The sequence below is a fragment of the Homarus americanus genome, unplaced genomic scaffold (genome assembly GCF_018991925.1).
Source record: "Homarus americanus isolate GMGI-L3 unplaced genomic scaffold, GMGI_Hamer_2.0 scaffold28, whole genome shotgun sequence".
Classification (NCBI taxonomy): Eukaryota; Metazoa; Arthropoda; class Malacostraca; order Decapoda; family Nephropidae; genus Homarus; species Homarus americanus.
The window spans coordinates 5,597,990-5,610,506 of NW_024742238.1; the positions used below are offsets into that span (position 1 = coordinate 5,597,990).

At 35.4% G+C, this 12,517-nt stretch overlaps 1 protein-coding gene across 1 annotated transcript in view; it reads right to left on the reverse strand.

Annotated features, from left to right (window-relative positions):
• The window catches only part of LOC121876666, a 131,209-nt gene that overhangs the window by 12,446 nt on the left and 106,246 nt on the right, over positions 1 to 12,517 (reverse strand). The window contains 6 exon segments of the mRNA XM_042382004.1: positions 1,068 to 1,130; positions 3,884 to 4,155; positions 5,310 to 5,541; positions 7,905 to 8,309; positions 8,496 to 9,494; positions 11,442 to 12,516. Coding sequence (XP_042237938.1) covers positions 1,068 to 1,130; positions 3,884 to 4,155; positions 5,310 to 5,541; positions 7,905 to 8,309; positions 8,496 to 9,494; positions 11,442 to 12,516 — 3,046 coding nt within the window.

Below are 12,517 nucleotides of genomic sequence, written 5' to 3' on the forward strand. Positions count from 1 at the left end.
CTGAGCATACATTTAAGAGCAATGACCTTGTTACTCATGCAACAACTAGTATATTATGTTATTCTCCTTACAGCAAAGCAACAAGTGGGTGTTTTACAGTAATTATTAAAAAAGAAAGAAAAAGAGATGCCACCTGGCCTTGGATACTCAGGGAAGTAAAGCCTTAACAGAAACAAAGCAAGTCCCTGTTCATTTACCGACAGTTCTTTTCTGTGGCCACATCCACACTGCCCCACCACCTATTGACCTGCCACACTGTACCACCACCTGTTGAACTGCCACACCACACCACCACCTGTTGAACTGCCACACTACACCACCACCTGTTGATCTGCCACACTACACCACCACCTATTGATCCTGCCACACTGTTCCACCACCTGTTGAACTGTACATGTTTGCACTCCACAATGATCTTACAGTAAATGATGCTTTTTCATTCCCTAATATTTCACTGTCCCTCCTGCTTGTGCCATCTCTCCAAATGTTTTTATTCTGCTATAAAAACATGTCATGACAACCTGACAGCCAAAACAGTACACAGAATTCTTTAACAAATGTGTGAAATGTTACTAGAGAGTCCTAAGTACAGTACAGTACAATACTAGGTGTGGTGATGGTTGTTGAAGTGTTTGAGGAAGATGCTACAAGAGTCCATGCTTAGTGCCCAAGAGAACAAGGCATCAGAGATATTGATACATAATAATTGAGATTCCCAAGTCAGTTCCTGGTTCTGATTTTCCTAAAGATGGTTTTAAATTCGCTCATTTGTATCGTATTTCACATCACCAGTGAGAAAAGTGAAATACCGTGTGGGGTAAAATTACATTTACTTTGCTAATTAGCTAAAGCCAATAAGAATTCCCAATATTCCAGCCGATTTTATAATTCTTTTGACATAATGAGGGCATGATCACCACAAACTTGTGTATCAAGTTCTGTAATATGGAACACTACTTTCATAATACAGTACTGTACTGTTATGATCAATAATATAATCTAAGCAGTGAAGCAAGAAGCATTTTGCAAGTGTGGCTTGTGGGAGAAAGCAGTGCTTCTGTACCCACCTGGGGAGTCACCTGGAAACTGCGTTGTTTCTACCACTTCCGTTGTACCCAAGAACTCAAACTCTGCAACACAATCATGCAACATATATGCTCTGTACACAAGGAATGATGCTTACCAGTGTGGAGGTCCACACACACCATTACCGGGGATGGGATTAAGAAGCAGGAGTTGAAAACGATAATTTAAATATTATTAGTTTTGAAGGAGGAAAACATTTTGAGTAGACTTACACCAAAAATTAAACAACACCAAATTTGACGCAATATAACACAAGCACAATCTTTCACAACAAGACTATTATATAAACAAAAATAAATACACAATCACTATAAACAAACCCTGATGATTTCTTAAAGTGGGTATCAATATACCTCAGTCAAAAAAAGATCCATCCCTTTGAAAATTTAAGAAAACTTTGCACTAGAGAGATGATACTAAAGACCAAGTTAGAAAAGAGGTAGTAAAGCATTGCAGGTGTTAAGATAGTCTATAATATGTTTAGTTTCACTGTTATAGAAAATGTTATTTCAATATTAATTCTTTTTGTATTAATTTAACTGTCATACTACAAAGCAGGATATCATGTGTGTCATAAAAATACTGCATAATCTTTTTTACATAGGCATCAATGGCAGTTTATTAATACCTATGAAAATATAAATAATATTACAGTACATGACTAATCAAAATGAAATGCAGATGAAAAGTGAATTGTACACAAATTATCAAAGTACTGACAATAAAGAAGTTACTGTTCCTGACACACTGCTTTGTATATTTTTAAATAAGTTTTGAGAAGGTCTAGAGACCTTGGTTAAAAGTTAGTTGACAAACAGAGAAGAAAGGAAATACAGATGATAGTAAGCAGCAGCTAACACACCAGCTTGTGTGTTAGCTTAACTAAGATGCAGATTTTTGGACATTGAGTATTACATTGTTTTTCTGTTAAGGCTTAGTGTTGTGGGCAAAAAGTTCTCTACCCTTGGCCAGATTCACATTGAACCTTCATTAGAAGTATACTGTGCTGTACAGAATTAAACTTTTAAAAATCACTTTGTTTTATAAATGTTATCTCATACTTCCATTCCCTTTTATTTTCCTTATCCTTCTCTTCTTTATCCACTTATATTACTTCATCCTTTGAGCAAAGGCTTAACAGTTCTTAAAGAATTCAATTTCCAAGAGTAATATTCTCTGCAAAATGGGAAGATCTGGTGATCAAAGATTCTGGTTATTGGGGATACTGTATTACCATACCATAACAGAAAATTTATTTAATAACAAAATCTCTACTGCTATAAATTTTACTTCATTTATACGAGGAAAACTAGAATGTATGATAATTTATTTTATTGGTGTTTTCACCTCTCTGTTGTACCGCACATGAGTCATATGGAGAAGCAAGGACTCTTTGAACGGTTCACAGCCTTTTCAGCTTCACAGACCAGCGGAGAGTAATTTTTTTTTTACAGTAATTCCTCCCTACACGTGTCATCTTGGAGGTCCTCTCACGGTGTCTCTCCATACATATATGGTAATTAAACTCAAAATTCTTTGTGTTGTCAACCTAATAATTGTTGATCACTGTACTGTGCAGTAATGTATCTACCTCATTGTTCCTGTTTATGATGAGTAGATTAATTTTAACCTTAAATTCAAAATGATCCAAATAATTATGAGTACTACTGTATTATACTTGTGTGATGACTGATCCAACATACAGTATAGACTTGCTAGAAGACAGTACAGTTCACAGTACAATAACTTACAAATATTAAATTTAACTGTGCATGTTTTATTGGTCTTTAAGGGGAGCGTTTGGCTGAAAATCGGAAAATTATGAAATACCTGTATTCAGAAAAATTCTTGAGGAAAGCTGTTGCCTATGGCTATATGCTGACATATTTTTATTGTGTAATTCTTAATATTTATGTAGCTATGCATGATTTTTCTACCCCCCCTTCATTTAAAGGGCCCTTCTGTTTACGTAGGAAAAGCTGTATAAAAGCATTTATAATAATATTTTGGTGTAAAGTAATACCAATCACTTGGTAAAAATCAGTATCTGGCACTTTTCTCAGTTCACTAAACATGGGAGACCGCCATCACGAGTCAGTTACCTATAACACATGCAAGAGTGAGGCACGATCTTGAGTTGCTCTCACGCCACCTTTATCAGCCTATATCTCAGAATGAATTTTTCTAACCTTCAAATCCCTAAGGCTCAACCATTTATGGGCCAATTCTAATAAAACAAAAAATAATTAGTAGAATAACATACTATGCATGGCTGAACATAGAGGCTTGGTTTATTATTTGCCGATTTATGTTTATAAATATTTGAAGGAAAAAATGCTTAGTTAGGAAAAAAATTCATGCACCCAAAATGAAAGCGATAATTATAAATATCAATATGTTACATTCAGAAGAGTAAATTACCTATATTATACATGAATTTCAACATAATTTAGCGAGAAATTATGGAGAAGTAGGATTTTGAAAATTGATAATATAAGGAAAAATCAGATATGAGGGATTAGGGATTAGGCAGAACCAATTCAGGGGTATGGCAACAATGTATCTGGTGTTCTTAATTGCTGACAGGAAATTGATATTGATTGATTAATTATTAATAAATTTTGTGCTTCAGCCGGACGCTCCCCTTAAGGGTTGATTAATATATACCAATTATGTGAAGGCTTAAAATAGCAGAAGGTATACTGTAATACATAAGTTCTGGAAGTGGGGTTAAAATAAATATAAAATATAATAAGAAAAATCAATAGCAGAGAATGTCACTGCCACAACCACTCACCTACACCTGAATGGGCTGCACACTGCCAAGACCTACAGCACGTCTCCCCAGGAAGAGTAATGAGCACAGCATTTTGGGGTTCACAGTTGAGTTCTGGAGGGGGTATGGAGGGCACTGGAGCACAGAGGTCACGGCAGGTCACATTGCCATAATTACAAGAGCATTCTTGTGAACAGCCAGTTAGTTCTCTTGGGATTTCATCATAATTGTTGAAAGTCTGACCCATGTAGACACAAGCTGAGGTCATGATGCATTTCACTTGGGGACAACATCTGCAATGTGTAAGAGACACCTTATGATAAAAATGAAAACATTCATATGGAAGGTGTAGGGCAATCACCTTTTGGGAGTGTCATTAAGTGTAGTCTAGGTAGATAGTTAAGTAAAGGTATACGTACTGTAATGAGTTCATCACATTCTCTGAGTGAAAACAATTCAATATGAAAGTGATGCCAATTAAAACTTGAAAAATATTATGAAATCAATCTTACACTGTAGTACTTATTTAAATCATATTGTCATTAAAAGGTGTCAACCACTGGGTGGCAGCTATCAGAGAAGAAGATTACTACCGAGTCATCACCAAATTGAACATCACTTAATCACTCCCACTTTGGTCCTGCACTTTAGTATTAGTCTACTATATTGCAAAGCAAAACTTTACTCCTGTACAATAGCTGTCAACCACTGAATACATGTACAGTACAGTATATGATTTTAATCAATAACTGACATACAAAATGCATTGAATATTTATTCAAATTTGCCCATAATTTGCATAGTACTGCATAGTATTATAATTAGGCTGCAGTAATAATATTTATGTTAGTAGTTTAATAAATAAAAGTTTCATCAACAAGTTTACTGCATTAATTCCTTTACATAGAACAATAGGCAATCCTACAGCACAGAACTGCCACCCCAAACGTTTATGTCAGTGATAAATGTATAATTGTTATCAAATATCTGTACTGTACTGTACTGTACTCTAAATTATCGTCATACCTAAAGTAATATCAGTAATCCTTTAAATACTGTACAGTATTTACCATAGCATTATGGATGCTGGTACAGTAGTGTACAGTATTGTATAACACAGACACACATGAAACAATTGCCCCTTTTTTGCCTTAATGTGAACCTGCTGTTTTAGGAGAGAACTGTTGCCTAACTAAAGATATTTAATAGTAGTGTAGAGCCAAGAGGGCAAGAACTGATCGAGATTAGTATGGAGGGAATTAAAAGACTAACAACTCCAAAATAATGAACTGCACAGTACTACAGTGTAATGAATTGTAAAGAATACTGATCACTTCAACATACAGTATCCTGTATCTCAAACTATCAAGTGAGATATACAGTGAGTATAGCTGTCAGTCAACTGATTTATTAACTTGAGAATGGTAAATAAATTTTATTAACATACTTTGGTGGTGTAGGAACATAGTGAGGGTCCTGGTCCCATTCAAGGCAATTAGGATCCTTAAGGTCCAACCCAAAATTAACTGGACACTCAATGGCAGCGCAGTGAATCTTCATATCTTCTTTGCAGATGCAGAAGCTGGCACAATCTTCAAAGAAATCTTGCCCAGGTTTGTAATGACGTCCATTACGGGAACACATCTTTGAAGTATCAATGTCCACACCGTCTGTCCCATCTAAATTTTTCAATAAAAAGGCATATTATTATTATCATTGCAAGAATATCAACATTTTTATGCATATTTACAGTTTCTTCATATTATTCACACAATTTCTGCATAAATAATAACCATCATATGATGGCACACATAATACTGTACAGTACTGTATCATCTACCATTCACCGTCATAAATGGAGGATTAATTTGGAAACCCCATTCTATGACTAAGTCTGGACAAAGCTACTCATGCATCCATATTATATTTCTAGTCTTAGATTTAAAACCCTGAGGGCATTAGCAGCTGGAATTAATTAATTTTAGTTACACCTACCAGCTAAAACTAGTGCACTAAAATGGACCACTGAAAGTCTGAGGGCAGAGTCATGGTATCAAATCAGCTTTGTTCACAAAATTTGTCTCCTGTTGGCAGGATCAACCATTAAGTTCAAGCTGTCTTTGTCACATTAATTGGGAGCACAGAGGGTACATCAGTTCTAAGTGACAAAGGTATCGCAAGCCAGATTGATACAGGTCAATCAATCAGCATACCGTTCTCATATCTGAAGGTTGGTGACCACAGTCTAGATACAGGCAGAAGGTGGTACTTTAAACTTCACATAATAGTGACACACCACACAAGAAGGTAAAAAACCTCATCTTATAGCTTCCTAGTCTTAGCTGATGACCTACTACTGTATATGCCTTGGAAGAACGGGCTTGACACACCCCTTGGAAAGGTTTTCAGCAATATGATGTCCCTGAGTTCTTGAGCTATGACTGTGTATGCCACTTGTGACATTTGGTAACTACAATGAATCAATATCTTCAGTGTTGTACATACAGTACATTGTAATAGAAAATAAAAACCAACTGACCTAACAAAGGCCTGGAAATGCTTCAAAGAATCTTTATTTTATCAGTTTGCCAATGCCCTTAAAAACTAGCATATAACTTTACTATAGTGACGTCATATTTGGTATAACAGACATGTCTCATAACCTAAGACCGAAAGCTAGTAATTAAATAAATAATTTGTTCTTTCCCTCTTTCTATCTTTAAACCGGAGTCACCAACAGGTAACAAATAAGGTGTGACATCATGACTCATTGCCGTCAAATTTTAAAGTCAACTGTAATCTCTAAGCTCCCTTTCAGGGCAAAAATTTTAATGGGAATTTGTAGTTAAGTAATTAATTAGTGTCAGCCACCAGTATACTGGGAGTTTCCTGAGTTTTAGCCCTGAAGACTTGGTGGAATAATAAAATAAGCCACTTTGTAAGACCATAAATAGTGCTGTACCGTACCGTCCACAAGCCACCAAATGGTCAAGACAAAGTTAGTTTACAAGATTGATGTACTGCATTATCCACACAACCACAAAAACACAAAGAACAGTTTTACGAAGGTACATGACTTTAAACCATAACTTGAAGTAAATAGTTGCAATATAACAACTGTTCACGGGATTGCTGTACTGTACAGTGTACAATACTGACATTAGAAACAGGTGTGGTTGCAATTAATGATAAATCACAGACACAAATCTTTTAAAATAGGCTGTTGGGAAATTAGTTACAGTATTTATAATACAGTGCAGTACAATATGGGTATCATGCTTAAAATTTTAGATATAAATTATATATATACTGTACATAAACAAAATTATACAATTTAAAATAGAGATTAAATAAAACAAACATGCATAAAATATTAAGCTATTCCATTTAAAGTTACAGTATATTACAAAATAAATTAAAGTATAAAATAGTTATACCACATGCATACCAACGACGGAGTCATCTAAAAAAACAAAACAGAATGTAACTACTGTATTACTTAAGTCTGACTCACTGAGTACCGTACATCAGTAGCTAACCCTTGTGGGGATACAAGTTCTAAAAATGTACACCGTGTTAGTAAAAGCCAACACATTAATAACTACCACTTGTGGCCCATATTGTTTATCAGTGCAATAATAATCATCTTATATATAACCGTAAAACAAGCATGGAATGTAGTAGACAATAAGCGTACATATAAAGCCACATCCCACTAATCCTGTTTATATCGCTGTTTATACAACTGATAATACTGCAGCCCATGTGTTCCTGCACCCCATCATTCTTGAAGCCAGTAAACTGTTGTAGTGCAAGATTTATCCTTCTGTACTTCTTCAATAAAGGTTAATTTCTTGTTTTTCTGTGTGAAAACTAAATCTTATTGAATCTATATGTGAGGCGTATACTTGCTGACTAGGCTACATGTAGTCATGAAACATCTAGTAGCCCATGAGAAAAGTATCCTCACCAAAGCTTGAACAAAAGCCCTTCTAAGTGTTTCCTGCACCAGCCCAAATATTTTTCTACAGCAACTGAATACCTTTAATGATAGTCTTGTTGGAGACAGGAGCAAGTAGTTCCTCCTCAGTAACAACAGTAGCCTCTATACTTGCAGGATGGTGAGGAAGCTTTCCATTAGTTGATGGTAAGTAGGAATCAGGTCTTTGTTCTTTTGGTCTGTTCTCTTTAAGATGAAGATTCTCAGTATGTCCATCAGCCAAATCAGGGTGTACACCATGCTCATTAAGCAAGTAAAGATTCACTTCATCATCTGTTGGTAAATGTGAGTTCCCTTCTTTTTGGTGAGGTAAATAAACATTATCTTCATGTGTGTCATATATATTCTCCTCTTCTTCATTTGGTAAAATTGACCCTTCTCTACCATCAATGGGTAGATGTGAGTTTTCTTCAAAGTCACTGGATGAGAAGGCACTGTCGTGTTCATCTGTGAGAAAATCAGAATTATTCTGTGTTATGATGCTATGTGAAATTTCAACATTTGTTGTAGGTGTTATATTGTCAATACTGTCATTATCAGGTAAACCAAATGAAAGATTACTCTTTATCCCATCATCTGAGGGAGAAAGAGTTAACTGGTGATTATCAAATAACGTAGAGTGAGGTGTTTCACCTTTGTTTGTAGATGAACCAACTTCATTTTCATTTACACTGTCAGGTAAGTATGGTGGGTTATCTTCTCTGTCATCATTAGGTACATGTGTGCCAATTTCATCAGGAGGTAAAACTGATGAAGTATTTGAGGAAACATTTGCATCAGCACTGAGTAAATGTAAAGTTTTATGATCTTGTGTGTCTGACAAATGCTCAAATTCATTTTCTGAAATGGCAAGGGAAGATTTTTCTCTTGTGCTTTCAGTGTTTCTAATACCTTCAGTAAGTATAAATGAGGCATTATGTCGAGATGAGGTAATTTTGTTTAAGGTGTTAGGGAAACCATGGGATGTTTCTTTTGTTATATTTCTATTGATGTCAGAGTTTTCATCTTGCCTATGTGATACAGCTGAAGTATTGTGGGGGACACTTCCCAGCTGATTATGCTTGTTGAGCAAATCATTTAAAGAAATGAAAGATTTCAATGGTCTCCCAGATGCAACCTGGTCTTCAGGGATGAGTGTGTTCTTGGCAGGATGATGACTATCTGTGATATTAACATGTTTGTCTCTGGTTTCACTTGTGGGTTTAGCGTCATCTGTAGCTTCAACAAGAATTGACTGAGATATTCTGCTAGAATCCTGGTTTCCATCTTTGGGTTTGCTCATCATTAAAACATTTTCATGTTCATGTGCATTGTTTGGCTGATTGATGTGGTCCATGCTACCAGTGTTAAAATTCACACGAGGATTATTTGTCAAATTTTCAGAATTCAGAAGTACATTGTGGTTGAATAAGTTGAGGAGACAATCTGGTACAGTACAACAAGGGTCATCAGGGCTGGGTACAAGTGTACAGCTGGTGATGGAGTCCTGTGGTACTTCGACACGAGGACACCGAGGCTTGCAGGTCACCTGGCCATTGGCTTGACACATACACTGACGGCCACACTCTGTCTCTTCCATGAACTGCATTCCAGCAACGCACCCTAAGTGTGCTGGACCAACTTCAACTTCACCTATAATAGACCACATATGATGCTGGCACCTCCAATGTCCAGAAGACTAATTCAATTTTTTTTGGTACTACTGTATTTGTCTATGAACCAAAAACAGTGCATTATTGTGTACTGTATCTTAAAAAATACAATACAGTATAGATAAATAATGTAGCAAAACTGTTGATATCTTATGTTTTATCATTCATAAGAAATAAAGGACACTCCTACAAGTCTTAAAAATTAGCCAAGTATTAAGATAAAATATAAATGCAGTACTGTATACTTGATAAGCCAGATACTGTACAAGTTGCATATGCTCACTAAAATCACATTCTTGACATAAGAGGATACAATGTGCTGTACTATATGGCTGGGTGTCATATTGTAGTATGGCTAGATGTTGATATATAACAACTACACTACTGTAATTCACTTTATATAAATTCAACAGACAATCATAAATGAAAGAATACTGAAGATGAGTACAGTATATTGTAAATGGTTCCACTAAAGAGTAGAGAGTATGCCCTGTTAATGAAGTTAATGGATCACACTTCATAAGTATTTGTAAGTTTTAGTTATCCATAAAAACTGTTTCTGCCAATAATATCCACTAAAATATTATAGCAACTATATAAGCTGCTGTTACACTTAAGATTAAAAATCCATAATTCAAGCTCTTTAAAGCAACTTTTCATTGTTAAATCATAAATAAAAATTAACAATTACTGTTTTATATATATATATATATATATATATATATATATATATATATATATATATATATATATATATATATATATATATATATATATATATATATATATATATATATATATATATATATTATGATATTATTAGCACTGACAAAAAAGTAGTAAGGGTAACTTGTGATGTAAATAAAATACTGTATATAGTATATGTATCTCAGTCTGCTAACAAAACATATCTATGTATCTCAGTCTGCTCACTAACACATCATCAACAATACACTCTAGAAAATCGAATTTGAAAAACTGTCCCTGAGACAATGAAAACTCTGTCAATTCAATGCATGAGTGAGTTGCAGGTTGCTGCTGTGAACTCTGTGTACTATTTGACAAGATGCTGACCATTTTTAGGTCACAAATCACTTAAAGATTTAATTGATTTTTGCTTGGTTCAGGCAATGTGAATGAGAAAACAGTCAAAAGTATTACAGTATGCGGTACATTATGCGAGTGTGGCCGTTTTTGTGAAATACTTCATATTATTTTGCATGCAATTAAAATTCAAAATTGAATTCAAAAGACAAGTACAGGTGCTCCTCTACTTAAGAACGTTCAACTTAAAAACTTTCAGAGATACAAACATCATCACAGAGGGGGGTTACCTGCCAGAACATGTGTTTAATGTGGATGAGACTGGATTATTTTGAAGAAAATTCCAGATAGAACAAACATTACCTAAAAGGAGAAGAGTGAGCCAGGTTTTAAGGCTTTATTAAAGGGTATAGCTGTACTAAATATCCATAATCTTTTAAAAAAATTTTACAATAAGTTTGGTATCTACAGGAGTAAAGTTGGACTTACAAACAAGCCTCAGGAACATAACTTGTTCGTAAGTAGAGGAGCACCTGTAACATATCATGCAAAATGTGAGGTTGCTTATATTAAAAGTTAAATATTTGAGTAACATGCCACACATCAGTTCTATGACACATAAATCACAAACACACACATATTATATACAGCACAGTATATACATATATATATATATACATATATATATATATATATATATATATATATATATATATATATATATATATATATATATATATATATATATATATATATATATATATATATATATATATATATATACACATATATATACACACACACTTAGTGTATACTGTATATGTGTGTGCAAGTCATGCAATTAATTCAGGAACAACATATTAGCTATATTATAAGAACTTACCTGTTTCTACAGTGCCATCCAGGAGTCTTGCCTTTGATGTGGAACTAACAAAGTCTTGGAATGCAACACGGAACTGATAAGGTGTAGACGGTTTGAGGTCGTTGAGATACAAGACAATTTCATTAATGCCTATTTTGGCCTCACTTACAGGTATCTTTCTCTCTGGCCAAATGAGGGAATCAGGACTGTAGAGGACCATAAAGTGCTGATCATCAGATGACTGGATCTGATTCATGACAGAGTTTGATACATCTAATCTAATCATCACTGTGGTAGAATTGACTGCCATCACCTCCAAGATATTTAGGTCGTGAGTCCCTAAGTCCTCAGCTCTGTTTTTCTTCTCAAGAATATTGATACTGGTGTGGTTGTGGAAATCATTTATTCCATCCTCAGGCATATGAGTATGGTTGCTGTCTTCATGAGCGTGGAAATGAGTAACACCATCCTCATGGGTGTGTTCATTACCTTCAGCCAAACTATCTACGTGGGTGTGATTGTGATCTTCATCCATTTCCTGACCGCCTGGGTGAATGTGGGATACACCATCCCACATATGAGTGTGATTGTGAGTTTCATTCATATCATGTTCCTGATTATGGGTGCTATTCATGCCAACTACATGAGGGTGGCTGTGTGTCGTACCATCTTCATGGGTGTGGGTGTCATTTGTGCCATGATCATGAGTGTGATCCATGGTACGGTCATGAGGGTGGCTGTGTGTCGTACCATCTTCATGGGTGTGGGTGTCATTTATGCCATGATCATGAGTGTGATCCATGGTACGGTCATGAGGGTGGCTGTGTGTCGTACCATCTTCATGGGTGTGGGTGTCATTTGTGTCATTATCATGAGTGTGATCCATGGTACGGTCATGAGGGTGGCTGTGTGTCGTACCATCTTCATGGGTGTGGGTGTCATTATCATGAGTGTGATCCATGGTATGGTCATGAGGGTGGCTGTGTGTCATACCATCTTCATGGGTGTGTGTCATTATCATGAGTGTGATCCATGGTACGGTCATGAGGGTGGCTGTGTGTCGCACATCTTCATGGGTGTGGGTGTCATTATCATGA